The sequence below is a fragment of the Phocoena phocoena genome, chromosome 11, assembly GCF_963924675.1.
Source record: "Phocoena phocoena chromosome 11, mPhoPho1.1, whole genome shotgun sequence".
In the NCBI taxonomy this organism is placed as follows: domain Eukaryota; kingdom Metazoa; phylum Chordata; class Mammalia; order Artiodactyla; family Phocoenidae; genus Phocoena; species Phocoena phocoena.
The window spans coordinates 27,100,449-27,123,874 of NC_089229.1; the positions used below are offsets into that span (position 1 = coordinate 27,100,449).

The 23,426-nt window shown below is 42.0% G+C and overlaps 2 protein-coding genes across 3 annotated transcripts in view; one reads left to right on the forward strand and one right to left on the reverse strand.

Annotated features, from left to right (window-relative positions):
- The window catches only part of MRPL42 (mitochondrial ribosomal protein L42), a 30,184-nt gene extending 27,811 nt beyond the window's left edge, over positions 1 to 2,373 (reverse strand). The window contains exons 1-3 of one of the 2 annotated variants that reach the window (XM_065887987.1): positions 2,326 to 2,373; positions 1,508 to 1,584; positions 645 to 825 (exon numbers count right to left, since the gene is read on the reverse strand). In XM_065887987.1, coding sequence (XP_065744059.1) covers positions 645 to 714 — 70 coding nt within the window. In that variant the 5' untranslated portion in view covers positions 715 to 825; positions 1,508 to 1,584; positions 2,326 to 2,373. The remainder of the gene's footprint in view (positions 1 to 644; positions 826 to 1,507; positions 1,585 to 2,325) is intronic. The other variant, XM_065887988.1, reaches the window with a different exon arrangement.
- A 15,158-nt stretch (positions 2,374 to 17,531) lies between these two features.
- UBE2N (ubiquitin conjugating enzyme E2 N) overlaps positions 17,532 to 23,426 on the forward strand; it is a 35,585-nt gene continuing 29,690 nt past the window's right edge. Inside the window, exon 1 of the mRNA XM_065887301.1 lies at positions 17,532 to 17,588. Within this exon, the coding sequence (XP_065743373.1) occupies positions 17,559 to 17,588 (30 nt within the window). The 5' untranslated portion in view covers positions 17,532 to 17,558. The remainder of the gene's footprint in view (positions 17,589 to 23,426) is intronic.

Genomic DNA, 23,426 nt, shown 5'->3' on the forward strand with positions numbered 1-23,426 from the left:
CAGAAAAAACACAAAAGAACACACCAAAATAGTAACAATAATCACCCTGTAAGATGGAATTGTTAATTTGCCGTTTGCTAATTTTAGGAACTACTAAAAAAAGCAGTACGTGAAAATATAAATAAGAATCAAACTAGAAAAAGTTCCTCTTTATCAATCCCTCCCTTGCCCTCGGTTAAATCCACTTGTGGTCTACAGAGATAACTTATTTGGTTCACATCTTTTACTCTGCATTTATACATATATACACACACACATATATGGTCGATCATCTTTTAAATGCACAATGAGATCATACGATATATACTCTTCTATGACATACTTTTTCCCCCCTCTATACAGAGATCTTTCCACGTTACACTCCTATACAATAGCAGGCATATACAATAACTACATTAAATGTTCTTCAATGAACATGTATCACTATAATATTTTAAAAAGTTTAAAACTTTTTAAACATTGGACTTCCCTGGTGGTCCAGTGGATAAGACTCCGCACTCCCAATGCAGGAGGCCAGAGTTCAATCCCTGGTCAGCGAACTTGATCCCTCATGCATGCCAAAACGAAGATCTGGCACAGCCAAAATAAATTAATAAATATAAAAAAAAAACAAACACTCTTTAAACATTAAAAAACTCACTTACTTTGAATTGGAAATAAATGTTTCAAGATAGTTCTGCTTGATATAGCCCATTTTACTGCTGCCAACGCCATGGTGAATCAAGATGCTTATCAGGTGGTAAGAAAGATGATTTGAAGAGAAACTGCTTTTAAAATCTGCTTCTAAAAAAAGAAAAATTGCTTCTAGGTATACTATTTTCACCCCTGCATAAGAGATAAGGAAAAATCAGTGCTACCTATGATAAATTAAAGTGACACAATACACTGAACACTACAAAATAGGATCACTGCCGAGAACTACAGTTGCGTAACACAAAACCTTTAAACAACTTTCCATTTCCAGGCAATACAGTACAAAAAGCAACATCATCAAAATGTATAGTAAGATCAGAAACCCAAGAACTATGTCCATTACTATTTATCTTAAATGCAAACTTCTCAACACCTAGTGTAGTTCTTTCCATTCAATGAGTGCTCAGCCAATGTGTAATTACTCTTAGAAACAGTCACTCACACATGCTACACAGAGCATTCTCCTTTCATAAAGCAAATGTGTCGGTGTACAACCTCCCAGGTACTATACACAAGATTTTATTACATCTCTTAAAGGGGTATTCTGTTTCTGATTAAATCAAATATTAAACAAGAAGGCCTAGCCTTGGCTTATTAAATACTGACTTGGAGAAACACATATAAACACCCAAAATCCCAAATAAAATTTCACCCTCTTATATAAGCTTTTTAACTTTCCAAGGTGCTTCCACTACCATTCATTTTACTCTCATCCTAATCATAAGAGGCATCTTTATTTTGATTCATGAAGAAACTAAGGTACAAAATTTAAATAAATTACTCCCAAGAACTTCAGAGTCAATCTCTTACAAACTGGAAAAGTTTGGGCAAGTCATTAACAAAGCAACCCTCAGTTCCTTCCACGGTAAAATGGGGGGAAACAACCACAAGCTCCAGGTCTGTTGTGAATAAATGACATACATCACTTGTTTTCAACTGGCCTCGATGACTATCTCCCTCCCACCACCCCCGCACAGTGATAAAAGCTTATTTCATCAGTCTTAGTCGTTGAACTACGCAGGCTGATTCATTGCAGTGTCGGTACATTAGCAGTGCCATCCCTGAGTACCTACAGGTGCCTCCTACACTTTACGACCCATTTTCCTATACATTATATGCTCCTTCACAAGTCTGTGAAGTAGGCGTCTCCATTTAAAACACTAAGAAGCGAGGCTCCGAAAGCTCAAACTGTTTACCTGCCACTTTACTGCTGCTTAATAGGTACTATGGGTGTAACGCAAGCCCACAGCTTCTGACCACGAAATAAGAAACAAAACACTTGAGGGGACGTTAGGTCCCCTCTGTCCGAAATCCAGAGGTCACATTATTCACCCCAGAGAGAGAATTCAGAGGGTAAACCCCTTGGCCCGGAATTCAACGCTGGAGCACTAGAGGACTGCGGAGAGTCTGGGAGGGACTGAGGCTTGAGAAACAGGCTACCAGAACCAGACCCCACAGTAAGCGCGCGGCCACACGCCGGCCCTTCTGCAGGACGGACCGAGTCTGGTAATGCCAGAGGCTTTATCTTGCCGCAAACGACAGGTAGGAGACCTCGACAGCTGCCTATAAACTTTCTGGGCTTGCCCAGCTTTTAGGGACTCCTAAACGGGAGAAGGAGAGGGAAATGGTTACCTTGACTGCAACTCACCGCGAGCCCGCCATCTTACCTCAACCCGGGTCCTAAGAGACACCGCTCCACGCGCCTTCCTGGCTCGCGGGGCACTCTGGGAAATGTAGTCTCCGCGAGAAAGAGCCCCGGGTGCCGTGGGTAAGGCAGGGATCCACCCAACAGCGCCCGCGCTTAGTTCCAGCAGTTTGCCTGCAGCTTTACCGGCGCTACCCAAAAAAACAAATTCACTGGCCCCACACATATCCTTAGAAAGTAACGAACACTATTTTTTAACGTTTATACTAATAATTAGAGCAACTTGAGATCCCTCCTTGGATGAGTTAGGTTTCCCAGGGGAAGAGGCATTTCAGAGAAGTACTGAAAGCGGGGTGGGGTTGGATTTGACGTTTGAAATGGGGAAGCATGGGACAGGCTTCAACCTATGTTCTGAGAACTGTGCTAACCAGCACAGTTATTCATTATGGGAGGAGGACCTGCAGGATCCTGGACCTCGCCGTGTATCTTGGAAGAAAAGGCCCCTGGGCCTGTGCACTTTCTGTTCTCATTGCCAGCAATGGTCTTCTCTCACTGCTTCTCATGACCACTGACTTAGTTTATGCAGCTCTTGCTCAAATATCATTTCAGAGAGGACCACATCATTAAAACAGCTTCACCCGCCCTTGTCCCATTGCCCTCCTTTATTTTTTTCATAACATTTACCATTATATGACATATTTTCATTTGTTTCCTTGTTTAATGTCTGTCTCTTATGCCAGAATTCAAGATCCATGAAGGCCAAGAGGGACAGGTATGTTCTATACGGTATACAAATCTAATATCTAGAACTGTGCTTGGCCTCATCGTAGGCCTCCAATATTTGTTTAATGAATAAAACAAATAACACTGCATGTATTCAAGAGAGTAGGTGATTGACTGATAAAGCCTAGTTTCACCTGGGAATTCCTTTCCTCCATGATCTGCAAAATTTCGGATTTATGTACATTTTTCTGAAAAGGATTCATAGCTTTAAACATGTAATCAAGAGGGTTAATCGACCTCTCAAAAATTTAAGGGCCATACTCCTGAAGTAGCCCTTAATATCGAAAATAAGTGAATGTAAGTTCACTTACATTCACAGCATAAATGTGGACTGCTGTGATGTCTCTCTTCACTTCCCACAGCATATCAGGCTGGTTCTGCTGCTTATCTTTGCTCCTATGGAAGCTCACATTGAGGACCCATCTCTGTCCTTTCGAATCTTGTCCATCCTTCAAAGCCACCCCGTAGTCTTTCTGGACTATGCTGTAGGGAGAGACAGAGAGAAGAAACATATTTGAATGAACTATCAACTGGACTTGTCAAACATTCACTGAGCAAAGCAGAAGAGGGACGGATCAAAGATGATTCCACAGGACATGTCTTGATGGCTGTGAGTAGAGTGCGGACCACTGACCAACAGGGAGACTCAGTGCAGCCAGGAAAGGTTCACAAAGCTGAGACCAGGAAAGAAACCAGCCATGTGCATGTGAAAGAGAGCAGAGACAGCTCTAGGCTGAGGGAACAATTTAAAAGTCTAAAAGGGGGTGGAAACAGCTTATCATATGCTGGAGTATGGTGTGGAGGAGAGCAGCAGGAGATGGGGTAAGGGGCAGGTCATGTTGGGCTTTATAGGCCTTGGTGGTAATAACATGGAATTAGGACACAGATTCATTTGTGTAGATGTTATTTTAATACAGTAGGGCAGGGCTTCCCTGGTGGCGCAGTGGTTGAGAGTCCGCCTGCCGATGCAGGGGACACGGGTTCATGCCCTTGTCCGGGAAGGTCCCACATGCCGCGGAGCGGCTGGGCCCGTGAGCCATGGCTACTGGGCCTGCCCGTCTGGAGCCTGTGCTCCACAACGGGAGAGGCCACAACAGTGAGAGGCCCGCGTACCGCAAAAAAAAAAAAAAAAAAAAGGCACGAACACAGGGAATTCCCTGGTGGTCCAGTGATTAGGACTCTTCACTTTCACTGCTGTGGCCCCGGGTTCAGTCCCTGGCGGGGGTGGGTGGGGCGGGGGACGAAGATCCAACAAGCTGTACAGTGTGGCCAAAAAAAAAAAGTGCTAACACAGATTTTAAAAACAAAACCCAAGAGATAATCACTGCTAATATTTTAATGTAAAACCTTTCACTTTTGTCTCTTCGTATATCTATATTATGATAATAGCTAACATTTATTGGACACATGATGTGTACTATTTTAAAGCCCTTGGCCAGTGATGGAGCTGAGATGTGAACCAGACAGCCTGATTCTCCTTCAGCCTCCCTTTCTTTCACACAAACACATTATATTTAGGTTTTCTTTTATTACTGTTAATATACATGTACAGATAAACATGCATGCACAATAGATTTTCTTTCTCAATATATCTTTTTTCCCACTTAACCGTGTATCATGAACATCTTTCCTCTGAATAGCTTAAATATTGTCAGTTTCAAACTGCAAGGCTCCTAGAGATCATCAGGACTTACTTTAGATTATTAAAGATCCTCACACTATAGTCTAAAGTTATTTCATTATTAGATGCTTTCCTGCGACTCCTAAATTTTAACTTTATTCTACTTTGTTCATTCATTCAACAACTATTTATTGAGCATTTATTAGATGTACCAAACACCAGAGCAACAGTTTATGTCTTCAGAGATTATACATCAAGTGGGGATGACAGATAGTTAATGTATAATTGTGTAATTAATTATTTTATTATCATTGTCCTGAGTGCTCAGAGGGAAAAAAATGCCACGGAGCATATAACTAGTCTGTTGGTGTCTGACTAGTCTATTAGGGTTAGGAAAGGTTCCCCCGAGGATATGAATTTAAGCAGAAATCTGAAGGAAGGGTAGAAGTTATAAAGATGAAGAGTACAAGAGAGAACAGCCTGAGTGAGGGCCCTAAGGTAGGAAGTAGTATGATTCTTACAAGAAACAAAAATAAGGTCAATGTGACTAGAATACAGAGTGCTAGCAAAAACAATGAGGCTGGTGACAAAGGCAGACCTATTTTATATTTTTAAGAACTATTTCACACTTGGCAAGTAATGCTTATAAAGGGCTTTCTGGGAGAACACATATATTTGAAACTTATCCAAAATAACAAGACCCCGTTTTTCTAGTATGCATTGAGTATTGTCCTTAAGAAGTGTTTGTTTTGCCTTGTGAAGATAAATTGCACACCTTTAATCACATTGATAAATAATCTCACCAGGAACTGTGAGAAATTTACAGCAGAAACTGTTATTCCCCTATAGCTATTTCTCCCTTTCTTCCATGTTAATAGGACCCCTAATCTTCTCCTGAGTGTATGTCTACTCTGAATTAAAAAATCTACATTTCCCAGCCTCCCTTGCAAGCATAGATGTAGTCATGTGACTAAGTGCTGGCCAATGAAATGTAAGCAAATGTATCTTGCAGCAGCTTTGCTCTCTTCCTTAAAGATAGCTGGTGGGCACTCTTTGCCCCTTACTCCATCCTTACTCCAGGAGAGTGGATGTTATGGTCACTATCTTAGAACACTAGCATTTAGAGGGCCTAGACTTAGGAATGATGGAGTAGTCAGCTGGAAGGAGTCTGGGTTTTTGATAACTTTGTGGACCAGAGCTCCTAGTCCCTGCACTTCCTACTTAGGGATTTTTACAAGAGAGAAGTAAACTTTTATCTTGTTTAACTCAGTGTTACTTTGAGCCTCTTTTCTAATAGTGGAACCTAATCCTCACTGAAATGACAGAATGAAAATAGTTCAAATCACAAATGATTTAAGAAAAATATATCTAAAGGATTAGTACTGATTAAAATGTAAGGGCCTTGGACTTCCCTGGTTGCACAGTGGTTAAGAATCTGCCTGCCAATGCAGGGGGCACGGGTTCAAGCCCTGGTCTGGGAAGATCCCACACGCTGCGGAGTTACTAAGCCCATGCACCACAACTACTGAGCCTGTGCTCTAGAGCCCGTGAGCCACAACTACTGAACTCCTGTGCCACAACTACTGAAGTCCGAGTGCCTATAGCCTGTGCTCCGCAACAAGAGAAGCCACTGCAATGAGAAGCCTGCACGCTGCAACCAAGAGTCGCCCGTGGGCAGCAGCAAAGACACAACATAGCCAAAAATAAATGAATAAATAAATAAATTTATTTTAAAAAAAGTTGTTTCCTGAAGATGGAAATTTCTTCTTAAAAAAATAAATAAAATAAAATAAAATGTAAGGTCCTCTATAACACTGAACATAATACGGAGCACAAGTTATAAATTGCTTTTCCTTCAAAAGCTCTCTTATGAATGCTCCAAGTGGTTTTTACACTTATGTCTTCTCTACCCATAAGATCTTGGGCTTCCTGCATGTAGGTGGACCTTATTTTCCAACTATATAGCTCACATGTATAGCATAATGTTAAGGAGGCAGTAGAGTGCAGAGGTTAACAAGTAGATTCTGAGAATCTCTGCGTAAATTTGAATCTTGATTCCATGACTTCCTAGCTATGATATTTGGAGAAATTTATTTTCTTAATATTTTTTAGTCTCAGTTTATTCTTCATAAAAGGGGGAATAATAATTATATTCCCTACTTTATAGAATTATTGGGTAAATAACAGAAGGTAAGTAAAATGCTTTGCAAAGTACCTGACATGTAGTAAGCACTCAATCAATACTAGCAATAATTGTATCTTGTAGGTGCTTAATAAATATTTGTATAATAAATTTTTATGAACATCTGACCCAAAGAGATTACTTATTTCTTTGGCATTAAAATATATATTTTGACTGTCAGGAATAATCTACTGAATGTAATTAAAAATGAATAAATGGACTTAGTCTAAAATGGACAATAATTATTTCTAGCTTTAAGTTGGCATATCACTTAGTCTCAGAGGAAAGCAAATGACATACTCAAACTGGTATCATTCCAGGATCAGTAGTGGTATAACCTGGGCTTAGTACCACTGGCTGTTCCTTCCAGGCCAGAAGGGACAAAGAGAGGGAGCAGTAACTGGATCCCAGAAAGAGAGAATCCTGTAGTTGGCTACCTTGAGGAGAGCAGTCATCTGTTGAAGGGCGTAGCCAGCCTGAGGTGACCTTGCCAGGAGCAACCCAGGGTAATAATTACTCTGACTTCCCTATCCTTTCCCTCTCTAATCTCCTGCAAGTGCTTCTCATTGGCCCAAACCAAACAGAAACCCCCTCCATATAGTGTAGTCTATTCGAGTCTGCTTCCTGGGCAGAGAGCAGAGTGGACAAGATGAAGAGTGGATTTGGAGGAACAAAAGGGACGTTCCTGGCACCATGTCAGAATAAGTGTCCTTAGGACGCCTTTGGTATTCTGACTGTAAAGCCAGAGATTGGTTTAGTAATCCAATTGGATTTTATTTAAATATAAACAGGGTGACCCTCCCATACTGATAGAAAGTGAAAAGAATTCTGAATAGCTTCTGGCAGTAAATACCTCTATTGAATACGTTGATAAATCAAATAAGTGAAACAGCTTGGGTAGGAGGTTAGAAACTCAAATCATACTGAAGATTTGCTAAAATGTATAACGTGAATTTAGGTGACTTGGGTGGTGAGACCACTCCATTTGGAGAGTATGGACTGGAATTCCTATTGGCACATCAACCATAAAAGAGGGCTCTGCTTCTCCTTTCAGGTCATATAGAAGAAGGTCCTGGAAGACTGCACTTCCAGACCTCACCCTCACAACCAACCTGGAAGGCACCCCAAACTGCTTGCGTAGGTTACCCCAGGTTACTTGGGGGTTACTTGTTTCCTTGGGTGTAAGTGACTTTTAGCTCCATAAAGATTTTGAATTAAATGTAGAAATGATGCTGTAAATCAAACCCACCTAGTAGCATTATTTTCCAGTTAGCATTGAGAATATAACACACAAACATGTGTATTCTATATTTATATTTAAGTATTTAGAATATATAAGAGAATTTAGACTGTTAAATTTGCTGTTATATAGCTTTTTGATTCTAATTTTTAAAAACGTTTTATTACAGAAAATTTCAAACACATACAAATTAGAAAAGTATAATAAACCACCATGTACCCCTCATTCAGCTTCAACAATTATCAGCTTATGGGCAATTTTGTTTCATCTATACTCCCACCATTGGGGACTTCCCTGGTGGTGCAGTGGCTAAGAATCTGCCTGCCAATGCAGGGGACATGGGGTCGAGCCCTGGTCCGGGAAGATCCCACATGCAGTAGAGCAACTAAGCCCGTGTGCCACAACTACGAAGGCTATGCTCTAGAGCCCGCGAGCCACAACTACTGAGCCCGTGTGCCACAACTACTGAAGCCCGTGCGCCTATAGCCTGTGCTCCACAACAAGAGAAGCCACCGCAGTGAGAGGCACGCGCGCTGCAACCAAGAGTAGACTCCGCTTGCCACAAGTAGAGAAAGCCCGTGTGCAGCAACAAAGACCCAACACAGCCAAAAATAAATAAATAAATAAGTGAATTTATACTCCCACCATGTTCCTTCTCCTATATTATTTTGAAGCAAATTTCAAGTAGCCTATTATTTCATCTATAAATATCCCAGTAAGAAATGCTAAAAGACAAGGCCTCCTTTCTTCAAACATAACCACAATGTTACACAACTAAAAAAAAAGACGATGATTATTTAACATCATTAAATATCCAGTCAACATGCAACTTTCCAAATGGCTCATGAATGTCATATTTTCTATTTAGTTTGCTTGTTTGAATCAGATCCAAATTAGATCCACACCTTTCGTTTGCTTAATATCATTTTTAAGTCTCTTTAACTTATAAGTTCCTTCTCCATTTGTCTTTCTCTTTTTTCCTTGTACTTATTTGTTAAAGAAACCAGGTGTTTTTCCTGTAGAGATTCCGACAATCTGGGCTTTGCTGAGTACATTCTGGAGCAAACTTTAACATGTTCCTAAGTCCCTTGTGTTTTCTGTAAATTGTGATTCCAATTTGAACTTGTCATTAGGTGACTGATTTAGGCTTATGATTCTATGTTGAAGGGTGTGAAAGAATTATATTGTTTGGAAGCAGTATTACAATACTTAATAGAAGACTCACTGTATTAAAACTTTTTTTCATTTATAAGAATTATTTAGGTGCTTGGGAATGTTTATCTGTCAAAATTGAAGGGCTGGAAAATAAAATTGAACATGTTAAATTTACAAGTGCAATTTAAAATGTTTAAATGTAAGTAATTTACTTTTATGAAAAATTCCCCTAAAAGAGTTTTATTTTAGTTGCTAGTCTTATAAACAGAATAATAAGATTTGTTAACTGAATTTGAAAGCTTAAGGAAATACTAGACTTTACTGTCACTACAGTAAATTGAATGTTAATTAAAAACTAATCTGTGAAATATCTCCTTGTGCAGGAAAACTGCCTCAAAGACACCAAAAATACTCTTGTCAGCATAAAGATGTTTTTGCCCTCCTCTCTCAAAAATTATACTCAAACAACAATGAGAACAAGATGGGAAAGTCAAGAGATGCAGGAATGGCTCCTGACTTAGCAGAGCAGAGGAAAGTTAAGCATGCAGGTTGTACCAAGGCTCAAGCAATTGGTAGCACCATATATTCAGGAAGAGGGAGTGAGGAAGGGGCTGAAAACTGATGGAATATTTGAAGGTCAGTATAAGGTGCAGTTAGACCCAAGACTCCCATACACGCCAGCCCATCCTGGTCAGAAATGGGAATCTGAATCTGAGAAGCTCTAGACTCAGGAACACATACCTGGAGGAGGGCAAGGGAGAAGCGTCCAACAGGAAACTGACCAGGCAAGTCCCCTGGCTCCCTTCCTTGCCCACCTCCAGAATGCCAGCATCCTCTGGTCTGCAGCCTTCCCTGTGACCATATGAAACAACTGATGTCCTCCCAATAAATTCTGTATCTGTTAGTCCGAATCAGCTTCTATGCCTGCACCCAGGAACCCTGACTAAAATAACATTTCACACTTACCTTGTATTAATGTCATTAATATATATTTGCATCCATTCTGTCCCAGGGTAATTCCTTGTCTGGTTTGGCTCATCATTTTCCCTGCAGAAACTAATATTGTGCCTAGCACTTAGCAGGCTCTTACTAAATGTTTATTGAATAACTGAGTGAATAAAACCTTCCCTGTGTCTTACATATACTCTTCACTGTATCTTATGTGGTATCTCAATTACAGAACTTATCACATCAAATACATTAATTTGTTTAAATGTCTGTCTCCCCTAAAAGAACATAAGTTCAAGATCAAAGATCCTATCTTGCTCATTTAAAAAAAACATCTCCTAGGGAAGGTCTAGTACATAATAGGTAGAGAATGAAGGAAGGCAGGAAGGAGGGGATATATGCTAAGCATTATGTTACCGCTGGACACACAGCAAATAAGAATATGGGTGGATAAAAAGGCAACACGACATCAGTGACAAGGCAACAAGATGTGAAAATGATGATGTTAGAGAGAGCATATGTATGATGGATCACGGGATATTCAAAGCAACGATGAGATTGTCCATACTGCGGGCTGAGGTTGCCTTTGGGGAACTGGGATAGAAAGTAAGCAGTAGTTTAAGAAAACGTCAGGTGGTTTTGTGATTAGAAGGTGAGAGGAGTAAGTTTTCTAATTGGTGAATTTAAAATAATGAGCTGGGTCCTCTCAGCCTTGTCTCCTTCCCTCCTTTCTTTTTCTCCCCTCCCTCCCTTTTCCCTCTCTTTACCTTTCTCCCTTCTATTTCTTTCTCTCCTTCTTCCTTCCTTCCCTTTTTTTTTTTAAAGCAGTCTGTCTTCTGCTCTCATGCATGCGTATCTGCTCTGTCTTGGCTTAAGGGGCCTGCAGTTGTCTGGCTGTGCTAAGTGACTGGGTGGCTGTGCTTGCAACTGGGGAGCTGGTGGGAGGACTATTAATAAGCCCAAATGACTGCCCACTTAGAACTGTTTTCTCCAATCAGCTTTATTGGTAATGAAGGCAACATTTTGGTCTCCATCTCTTTCAACTGGTTATAATTTCAGGAGTGGAAATTGGGTGTTATTTATTGGCCTCCTCAAAACCCAGCAATCTGGAATACTGAACACATGGGCCAACTTAAACTCCAACTATCTGGAATATCTAACACTTGGATCAAGAGAATTAGAACAGACAGGAGGAAAGATATGGGTATTGGGCCAAAAGGAATTAGAAAAACAGAAACAAGAAATATAAGTCCACAAATATGTATAAAATAGATAACTAATAAGAACCTGCTGTATAAAAAATAAATAAAATAGGGCCTCCCTGGTGGCGCAGTGGTTGAGAGTCCGCCTGCTGATGCAGGGGACATGGGTTCGTGCCCTGGTCCGGGAGGATCCCACATGCCGCAGAGCAGCTGGGCCCATGAGCCATGGCCGCTGGGCCTGCGCGTCCAGAGCCTGTGCTCCGCAACGGGAGAGGCCACAACAGTGAGAGGCCCGCGTACCGCAAAAAAATAAAATAAAATTTAAAAAATAAAAAAATAAATAAAATAAAATTCAAAAAAATATAAAAGAAATGTATAAGTCGAGGTTGCTCTTGGAACCGTTTTGTTTTCTTGATCAGATCAGATAATATGGGACAGTGACTCTCAAGCTTTGAACCCTTCAGTGGTGCGGGTGGAGCTTGTTAAAATCACAGATGCATAGGGCCGGGGACTTGCACACGGAAGATCTTGGGTGGGGCTCCTGCAGCTGTATGTTTAACCAGCCTAGGAGGTGGTTAGCACTCCAAAGTTTGAAAACCTCTGCTTCAGAGTATATCAGATCCCAAATCATTGTACTCAGAAGCAAAACAAAGTTTTCAAAACATTTCTAATCACATTGGAAGCAGGTGGACAGTTTTCTGCAGAAAGCAAGAGACACAAGTGAGAAGCATATGAGAAATCAGTAGGACTGGAGAGAGATTGGTGATGGTGGGGAGGAAGAAAGGTGATGAGAGTGTACTGACAAGAAGCTTGGGCGGGGACACCAGGTGGGAAGAAGTGGGGGAACAGTTTAGGCTGGATAGGCTGAGTAAGCACTTCACAGGTGGAGTCACGGAGCGACTGGAGCCCAAGGACATGGAATGTAAAGAATTCTCTTGGGAACCTGAATGGGTGACACACAGAGGCATGGGAAAGAGCCTTGCTTTCAGAGTTCCTGTTCCATCTAGGCTTCTGGCCAAGCCTTGAGTCACCATCCTCTGGAATCCTGTTTCCACTGGGAACTGGCACAAAGAGAGGAATACCCCCCTTCCTCTACCTTTATAGAAACATCACAGAATCAGTGATGGGCTTTGCAGAATGCCTCCAGTGGTGCATACACTTAAAGCTCTCTGTGGATGAGATAACATTCAAAAATGCTTTGTACAGCATGAAGCGCTAAACAAAGGTCAGCCTTATTACTCCAGTTCTCTTGGGTGTCTTCTTTCCAGAGCCCTTCCACTTTGAGACAGTGCTCCTATGACCCTGGATGACCCCGCTCAGATCCTTCTCATGGGCTGGCATTGTGTTGGTTAACCGTTTGTAAGTACTCAGCTATTTATGTTGAAGTCATGAATATGAGGCAGCAGGTGTTTTTCAGTTTTTTTTTCTTTTTAAAAATCAGTGTGCAGCCTTTTCATCCTCCCCACCCACTTCGAGTCAGTGTTCAGGAACCCTCTTCTCACAGATACTTCTGCTTGATAGCCCACGAAAGTTTTCCTATGCTGCAAGAAACAATATGGGTATTGCAAACAAATACATCTCCATGAAGACTATTGCTCATAATGGAAACAGGACCTCTATTAAAGGTGACTGATCTATCATTTTCCAAACTATTCTATTTTGTCTCTGCAAAGTATGAGAGAGTTTGTGAAAAAAGCTCTGTTGTCTTCCAGTAAGTCAAGTTGAAAAGTTTAGGGATGAACATAAACATCCTGTGTTTCACTTATGGATCATGAATTTAAGGCAACCATTCTCAAACAGGTGTTTATCTTCATCCTGCACTCATGCACTCATTCCCTTGACCAGTACTTTTTGAGAGCTCTCATGTTGTAGGCCTTGAGCTAGGCCCCAGGGATCCAGGGGTGCCCAAGATGGAAGAGATCCATGGTTCTGAGGAGCTCAGGTATAAATGTCTTAAGACACTACCTGCAGGGTAAACAGTACTTATACATCTGCTATTATAGGACCAAAGTAGTGAAACTGAAATATTTGTGGGTAGGGGGTGGGGAAGGAACAGGAGGCACTAAATATTATTCTGGGGAGTAAGATTTGCATAGATCAGGATTCCTCTAATTTCTTCAACACAGTGTTCTTGGGCCCTCTTTCTTACATTATAATGCAAAGGCACTTGGAGTTTGAGTCCTGAAAGAAGCAGAGCCTGGAAAAAAAATCATGGCCAAGAATGAGGCCTGATGAAGAGCCAAAAAAAGATTAGCCAGGGGGCTTCCCTGGTGGCGCAGTGGTTGAGAGTCTGATGCAGGGGACACGGGTTCGTGCCCTGGTCTGGGAAGATCCCACATGCCGCGGAGCGGCTGGGCCCGTGAGCCATGGCCACTGAGCCTGCGCGTCCGGAGCCTGTGCTCCGCAACGGGAGAGGCCACAACAGTAAGAGGCCCGCGTACCCCAAAAAAAAAAAAAAAAAAAAAGATTAACTAGCTAAGAGTTCTGCCTAGCACTGTTCAGTTTAGTGAAGCTATTTGGTCACTCTTATTTATTCCATACCATGGACCAGAATCTTTTGAATTTTGAGTGTATGATATAATTCTTTTTTTTTCTTTTTCTTTTTTTAAATTATTTTTTCTTTTTTTCCCCTTTAGTTGTATGATATCATTCTTGATCAGCATGTAAAGAGCATTGAACACCTTTTAGATTAGACTTTTGAAATTAGTGAATTGGATTATTTTATGTTTCGAATAGGTAACACATTAATACAGCTCAACATCCAAAAGGTACAAGAGTATAAAGTAAAAAGTCTGTTTTACCTCTATTCTTCAGCTGTCTAACATCCCTGCCTTGAAGGAATTAGTTTTGTGGATATCTTTATTTTAACCATATTTTATGGGTATAGTAAGTAGGATTCTTAACCAACTTTCTAACCTGAGAATAAACCCAGCATCTCAGCCATGTGGCAACATGTCCTTCTAGAATATATCCTATTCTACAGGACTTACATGAATCAGAAGTTCGGATTTTATTTTCCAGATGCGTATAGTGTGAGTTGTTCTCAAGGGGGAAAAGAATGGGAAAGGACATTAAAAATTATGTATTTATCTAAGAGAATTTCATGCCATCAAATGAATCTCTGCCAAACAAGGTTATACTGTCAAATTTTAAAAATCTTGTTTCCTAAAGAAAACTATACCTGGTTCTTACCAAGATTACAAAAGTAATACCCCCTCTAAGTACTTAATATATATTGAAACTTCACAACAAGAACAATGAAGTACATTTTATAGGTGAAAAAAACGGTCAGACAAGCAAATTCTAAGTTTTCAAATCTAGGCAGGGCTTCGGGGCCCTCACTCTTAATCTGCAGGATACTCACTATCTATTCCAATAGAGAATAGCCAAAAGAAGGCACATGGCAACAATTTTTGTTGTTTATTCAAAATCTTTTGTTCTCAAATTTTAGGATCTATCAAAATTACCCGTGATGTTTACATGCAGAGTCCCAGGCCTCAGCAATGAACTAGAAAATTAGAATCTCTGGGAAGGGCTCCAGGAATGCTTATTTTAACTAGCATTGCAGGTGACTTTAAGCATGGTGGCTTGTAAGCATACTGTGATAAATATACCTGTGGTGGTTTGTGTTTTTCGAAGTTGGTCACAACTGTATCTTGTATCACACATACCCAGCTAGTTTCCAGAATCTTGGACTCTTCTTTCAAGAGAGGGGGTCCATGTCCCCTACTTTTCAAACTGGGTGGGCTTTTGTGATGAGTCAACCAATAGATTATGGTGGGAGTGATGCTACGTGACTTCCAAGGTTGGGTCGAAAAAGGTGACAGCTTCCACTTTTGCCTGCTAGAACACTCGTTCTTGGAACCCAGCCACCATGCAGTGAGGAAGCCCAAGTAGCTCCAGGGAGAGGCCCACTCGGAGAGGAACTAACAGTCTGTACCAACTTGCCTGCTATGTGAGCCATCCTAGAAGTGGTTCTGGTCCCAGTCAAGCTGCCCAGGCTGACACAGCATGGAGCAGAGATGTGTCTTTCCTGCCAAGCCCTGCCTAAATTGCAGATTCAAGAGCTAAACAAATGATTATTGTTCTTTTAAGCACTAAATTTGAGCTGAATAGTTATGCAAGAGCTAACTGGACTAGTACCCTTCTAACCCCATATTCCCTCTGCCTTTCTTCCTATCAGGGCGGGTTCCAGACCCTCTCTAAAATATGCTGGAAGTATCTTTCTCCAATGTCATTTACTTTCCCAAATTCTTCTAAATACAGAAGAACCACTCACTTCAGACTTCTGGTTATTTGAAGTTCTCATTATTGCCTCTGAGTCTTGGTTTCTCATCTAAAAAGCAACAGTAATAAGAAATCCTACCTTATATACTTTATCATTAAATGAGATAATCCATGTAATTATTTAGCATCATGCTAATGTTTTCTCTTATTACTCTTACTAGGTTTCTTGCATTCATATTCTCCATTTCTTTAATGCACTTTTTTTTTTTCTTATAGCTCAATGCCATTTCACAGTCTTTTTTCTAGGCCTGGCATGCTCCCCCAACCAGGTCAGTTAGATTCTTACTCATCCTTTAGGATGCCACTTCTCATTTGAGAAGCCTTCTCTGACTTCTCAAGCAATTAATGCCTCTCTTGTGCTCAAATAGCACCTTGGAGGAATCTCTATTATGGCCCTTAACACACTGGATTGTAATTATTGTTCACTAGTCTCTCTTCTCCGATGGACTCTAAGTTCCTGGAAGGCAGGGTCAGCCTCTTTTTTGTTTTGAGTTTTGGCCACCTGGTGCGGATTGCGGGATCTTAATGCCCCGACCAGAGATTGGACCCGGCCGCAGCAATGAAAGCCCCGAGACCTAACCACTTGACCGCCAGGGAATTCCCTAGGTTCAGCCTCTTTGTATTCTCATCCACTAACATAGCATCTGGCACATCTTTATTCACCATCTACTGTCTGTGCTACTGTGCTAGGAAACACCGTGGCTAAGGAGTTAAGGGGTCCACGTTTTGGCAGACCTGCGTGGGAACAAAACAGCTCCATTTCCCTCATAACCTTGGAAAGAGTGAATGTCTCCGAGCCTCATTTGTAAAGTGGAGGAAGCACTTTAAGATTGCTATGACGATAAAGTAAAATCATTCTCGCAAAAAGCCCATTACAGAGCAAGCAATCAATCATCAGGATGTTAGGAAATGCCTTCGCCAACAATCCCATTTCCGGGCACCCTCACTCTAATCCTCCTTTAGGGCCCCGCACTCTAAAGGTAATCCCTCTTTTAGGGATTACGCTGGGATCTCTAATCCTCTCCTGGGTCATTCCTCCAGCTCTCCAATCCGCGAGTCAACCACTAGGGCCAGGCGTTCAGAGGCCATTCTTCTTCCCCGGCCCCCAACTCTCTCCAAACCTTTTTAGCTTTTCCTGGTCTAAGGGGTGTGTCAAAAACACCCGATTTATGCGAAATTTAAACATCAAAATTCTGGCTAGGCTTTTCCTAGATAACTTTCGAGACCCACAGTTGGGAGCTTTGCTGCTGACTTTCGGTCTTCCCCTACTTGTGAGGAAGGAGCTCGCGGATCAACTTGACCTCAGTCGTTCGGCCAGCGCCAGCCCCGACCGCGCACCCTGCAGTAGCGTTGAATGAACGAACGAACGAACGAATGAATGGGCTACCTCTGCGGCCGGGCCTCTGTTACGTCGCCCATTGGCGCGGGCGTGGCCGCGAATAAGAGGCCTGCTGGTCGCAGACCACTCAGTCCCACCAGCTCGCAGCAGGACCGGCCACTAGCGACGGGGCTCTGTGGGGCTCCGCGCCGCCCCGCATTGCCTCTCCCAAATCTCTGCCCCGCCGCGGCGCGTCACTTCCGCCACCCCCAGGCCACGGCTGGGGCGGGGAGCGCGGGGGAGGGGGCCAGGTCCGAGGGAAGCCCGCCCGCGCCCGAGCAGGGACTACATTTCCCGGGGGGCCTCGGCGCGGCAGCGGCGGGCGCGGCAACGTTCCCCGGAAGTAGAGCCCGGGACTTCCACTCGTGCGTGAGGCGAGCGGAGCCGGAGACGAGACCAGAGGCCGAATTCGGGATCTGACAAGATGGCCGGGCTACCCCGCAGGATTATCAAGGTAAGCGCTTGGGCCCGCTTCCGGCTACCCGCTCTGCTCTTGCTCTCTCGGCGGACCGGGCGGAGCGGTCCCTCGCTTCCTCCGGCCCGCGGCCCGCGCTGGGCGGCCCGAGGCAGCGCGGAAAGGGTCTGGCCGCGGCGGCGAGGGAAGTCGGGTGCTGGGGAGGGGGCGCCGGGGAGACTTCCGGCCGCAGTGGGGCAGCCCGGCGGCGGGGATCGGGGGCTCCCAGGCGGTCGGCCCGCGAGCGGGGAAGGCCTGGCCCGCGCCCTGGCGGAGGGTGGGGCCGCGGGCTTGCGGGGCTCTGGTCTTGGGAGCGGGCCTCCGCGGCCTCTCAGACCACCCCTGAGCGGAGGCCGCGGGCGCGCGGGAATCGCGGCGGGGCCCGGACTCCAGGCGGGGGTTGTGGCCCGACACGGGCCCTCGGCCTCGGATCCGTATCTCGGCCCGGGCGGGAGCGCAGGGGTGCGGCAGCCGCAGGTTCAGAATGAATGAACCGGGAGGGTGAGGCCGGGCGGGGCCCTGTGCCACGGGAGGCGGCTCTGGGAGGGCCGCGCATCCTGCAGCCGCCGGCACATGCTCGCCCCTGGCTGCTGGGGTTCGGGGGACGTGGGGGCTCCGCGCCCCGCCATCCTCGCTTCCGTGATCTCCTCTTTAAATGCGTTTCCGCTCGTTATCTTCGCGAAGTGAGTTTACTCTAGTTGGCAAACTCTTTTAGGACTGTTTCTGTTTAGAGGAAATAGTTCTAACACGAGACCGAGCGGGGATTGGGGGAGGGGGTGCAGTACAGGTACGGGGGACCTTGTGAAACCTTTTGCCTCTCGATTTTGTGCGCTTTAAATTATCAATATCGTTTTTCAGCTCTTCATGAATATGTTCTCTGACAAGTATCAATGGAACCATGAAAAATTCATCTTGGTTTTGTAAACTCTTTACATAAATATCAAGTTCTCAGACGTGAAATGTTTCTTGCAGTCCACGAAGACAAAACCTTTAGGGTTTTTTTTGTCAGTTTTAGTGAAGGAAATTAGTTGGACCTCTGTGTTGCTCAGTATGCGAGTTAAAGTGTCTAAATTGCAGCATCATTTTGTTTGCTGTAACTCTGAACGTGTATTTAATCTAGTTTGTCCTTTAAGTTTGGGGGGAGATGCATGCTAAGTGATTGAAGGATGGTGTATTGTGTAGTGCGATTGCAATGAAATATGTCTGAGATGGGGGTGTCTCTGACCTAAAGGTGCTTAATTTAGAGAAATAAGACGTGTTTTGTAAAGTAGCAAGTTTTAGCAAGTAGAGAAGTAGAACAGATTGTCATTGTGCGCTGGAATCTAATGATGTGAACCTTCATAGTGTTGTGTAAAACAAAATCATTTGTTGTGTTAAAGATTTGTCTTCGACTCCGTCCAAGGCAGTTTAATGGCTGTGTGTTGGAGGGTACTTAACAATGTGGTTGTAATACAATCACATGGCCCCAGTGGTCATGTTTATTGAGGCCCCACTTGAAAATGAGGGGTGGAAGATAGAGCTGTGTACATCAGATATCCTTGGATTTTTATTTACTGTTATTCAGGTTATCGACTAAGTACCTAGTACACATTGACATTCAAGATAATTCTCGAAAATACATAATGAATGAAAGACTTTACATATTTTTTTCATTTTTGCTTAATGCTGGAGATATTCTGCAATAATATGAAAGTCTTAGATGGAAAAATAAATTCTGTGGGACCTTGTATATAAACTTATAGATATGACTTGAAGCAATAAGTCGAAGTCCTCATAATTCAGTTCATTTGGCGTACAATAATTTAGTTTACACCAGGCTTTTGCATTTTGCTATTTAAAACAAGACAGTGATAAGTCATATATACTCTTAATTTAAAGTCTTGTTGATAACATCTCTCTAATGAAAGGTCCCTTGGTTTGGGTATTATCTTGTAAGAGTTCGGTGGTTTTACTTTAATGCCATTTATAGCAAAAAGAACTGTTTTCTCCAATCCCTAGGAAGGATTAAAAGATTATACTATTTTTTTTCTAGTGCCCATGCTTATATTATGTAGGCTTTTTCATAATCTGTGAAAATGTTTATTTTTTATATCAGAATTTAAAAAAAGAAGCTTGTCTCTTCTCTGTCAACTACAATACAAGGTTCTGTGTGGAATATAATGGGGTAGCACTACTGTCCTGAATGATGGGAATGTACCATCTCTCATTGGACAGTGTGATGCTTTCTACCTCAAAATGGGCATTATTTACATTTTCAAAATTCTTCAACCACTTGGTACCTGCAGAAGTCTTGTGAAGTAGACAATACATTATATAGGCTAGAAACCCATTCAAAGGACTTTCCTAGGGTCTTAAAACTGGCAGGAGGCAGAACTTGGATCTTGACCCAGTGTGACCTTCCCCTGCCTCTTGTTATTATGAAATGACATAATATATGTCAAAAATATCTTAACAACTGTAACCATACACATAAAGATGATTTTTTGAATTACTATTCACCCAGTTGCTGTCCCACTCAGATTCCCATTTCTAATCCAGTAGCAAATTCTGTGGGCTCTATTTTTCAAATTATATCCTGAATCAGACACATTTCCCTATCTCTCTGAAACCACTGTTCAGTTCCATCATTTGTTACCTGGCTTACTGTATTGATCTCCTTTTAAACAGCAGCTAGTGTTACTTTTAAAAACATAGATCTTGTTAATTCTCTGCTCAGAACTCCACAGAGGTTCTGCAGCACACTTAAAATCTTGACTTTTTTTCCCTCCTAGCTACAAGGCCCTCCATCCATCTGGGATCTGCCTACCTCTGAGATCGTCTCCCACACTTCTCCCCTTGGGTCACTCCATTGCAGCCACACTGTTGCTCTGCTGTACCCTGAACAATAAGAGGCTACGCGTGTTCCAGTCACAGGGCTTTCCTCCTGTTTATTGCGTTGCTTGCTTTGTCATAATGTTCAGTTCTTGGCTCACATGTCATATTCTCAGAGAGGATTACCTTAACTGTCCTAAAACACAGTCCTCCCTCCTCCCCCATGGTTGCTCTTTAGCCCCTTTTTCGTCTCTTCTGTATAGCACATATCATTACTCAAAGTTATATTATTTACTGTTTATCTCTACTCCCACTAAAGCTCCATGAAAGCAGGAATTCTTGGATGACTTGGGCATTGCTGAAATGCCTAGAACACATAATCTGCAAATCTAATGTCTCGGCCCTGAAATACTGATTGAATGAATGAATGAGCTTCAGTCTCTTTGAAAGAAAGTTTCAGGAGAGTTATTCTATATAATTTGACATTGTTACTGCTCAGTAGATTCTATCTGAATCTGTGCCTGAGCTAAAAGTTTCTAATTCTACCCATAAATTCATTAAAAACAAAACAAATCAATCTTTTATTTTGTTGACTGGGAAATACATAGAGCACCTTTGAAAGGTTCTAAAGGGTACATAGAGGAAAATTAAGACTCATCTGTCCTTCAGCATTCCAGTTTCCCTCCCCAGACAGCCACAACTTTTATTGTATATTCTTCCCAAAAGACCAGAGAGACTTAGTGCATATATGTTAGGCCTATTCCCCTCCTCCCCAAGTAAATGCTGTACCTGATTCCTCCCCTTGCCCCGACCTATGTCTTCGAGGTGACTAGTTTTCTAAAGAGCTGTTTTGTGGAACCTTGTGGTTAGGCCTTAATTTAACTAATTGCATATTGATAACTATTAGATTGTTCCCCATATTTTGTAAATGCTGTACCTGATTCCTCCCCTTGCCCCCACCTATGTCTTCGAGGTGACTAGTTTTCTAAAGAGCTGTTTTGTGGAACCTTGTGGTTAGGCCTTAATTTAACTAATTGCATATTGATAACTATTAGATTGTTCCCCATATTTTGCTATACAAACAGTGCTGTAATGAATGGTCTTATATATAGTGATATTTTGCACATGTATGAGTTACACTGAATCTTGGCAGTTACGTGTTTAGCTAGAATTATAGGATTTTTTTTCTCTCTCTCTTTTCCTGGGCAAAACCTCTTTTAGTCTCTAAAAGTGACAGAGCAATTAAAGCTTAAAGTCACATAAGTTGAAAGCCACCTAAAATAAGAGATCCTCCTTAATCTATCTGTCATAAAGAACCGGAGTATTTTGCGAACAAATAAATGAAATCTGTAGTTGTGGCTTGGTCAAAAACAAATTTATTTCAGCTTTACATGTTACACTGACAGAATGACATTCCTTTAATTTTCTTCTCAAAATTAATCATGAAGTCAATAAAATATAGGCTTAGGAAACAGTTAACTTACTCAAGCAGTTGACTTATTTGATTAAAACCTAGCAAACCAACCTTCTGAAATCAGAATTTCACCAGTCTTCCCTACAATTTATTTTCTGTTTGGTGAGGTTTAGTTTCAAACTCTTAAAAACCTGTTATGAGCTGACTGAGTCTTGAGTTCTGTTTATTACTTTAATAATTTTTATTTTAAAAAATACAGATTTTTAAAATTATAGTTTATAATAAATTTATTTTATTTATTTATCTTTGGCTGAGTTGGGTCTTTGTTGCTGCACGCAGGCTCTCTCTAGTTGCGGTGTGCAGGCTTCTCATTGTGGTGGCTTCTCTTGTTGCAGAGCACGGGCTATAGGTGGGCGGGCTTCAGTAGTTGTGGTGCATGGGCTTAATTGCTTCGCGGCGTGTGGGATCTTCCTGGACCAGGGCTCGAGCCCGTGTTCCCTGCGTTGTCAGGAGGATTCCTAACCACTGCGCCACCAGGGAAGTCCCTCTTATCACCATTTAAAAGCCACTCATTTGATATGTATTTTAGTACATAAGGTAGTTTTTAGTAAGAAAAGCGATTCAGAAAAATGACCCTTTTTTTAAGCCCTGAGAATCTTTGGCTCATAATGTTTTTTCCCATTTAAAAAAAAAAAAAGGCATGAAAACTTACCATGATGAAGATGGACTTGTTATAAATCGTAATTAAAACATTCTTAGGAAGCAGATAAACTCATATAGTAAAAACTTGAGTGGAAACAGTGTAGTTTTTAGCTCTTTTGGTTGTTGTCCCAATTTAAGAATTTTCTGACCTTCTTCCTAGTACAATAAACCATACTTTTTGCATATGACTTCTGGGGATTCAGATTCTTGACAAGCTTATTCGTGAATCCCCTCGGTCTCCACGGATTCCAGGTTAAGAATCCCTGAACTAGTTTTGGTAGTGATTAAACTTTCAGGCTATATGGATATTGTTTAATATACTACCTAATGTTTTGATTATGGAATGTAGGCATAACTGAAAGTAGGTTAAAAATCAAGTGTTGTTTTTTAAGCTTTTCTTTGTCAAGCACTTTCTTCAGTCCAGATTGATCAGCTCTCACACAATAGAAATTGAGAGTTGTCAAATTATTAAGTACTTCCTGAGTATCCAGCATGCTAAATAATGATATCAGAAATATTATGCATTTGCTTTGTAGTAATTGAGTTTTTTCCCACACTTGTGATGACTTACAGCCATGTACAGTAGAGAACACTATCCTTTTCCTTCTCTGATGAGGAGACTGTAGGCCAAAGAAATTGGATGACTGAGATTCCTGGCCTGCAAGTCAGTATCTTTTCCTTTTTCCCTGTGCTGTATCTAGTGTTTTGGTTTACCTATGTGTAAATGGATTTAAGAAGAAAATAACTTACGCACCTCAGATTCAAGTAGTAGGGATTCTGCACATACATTTGAATGTGCTATCATGAACATTGATGCATAAGCACTGTAGAAATAAATAGCAGAACCAAGGAAATGAGGATGGCATGCAGCAGGAGCTTTGGACATTATGGTTGTAGTCATCACAGTTCTA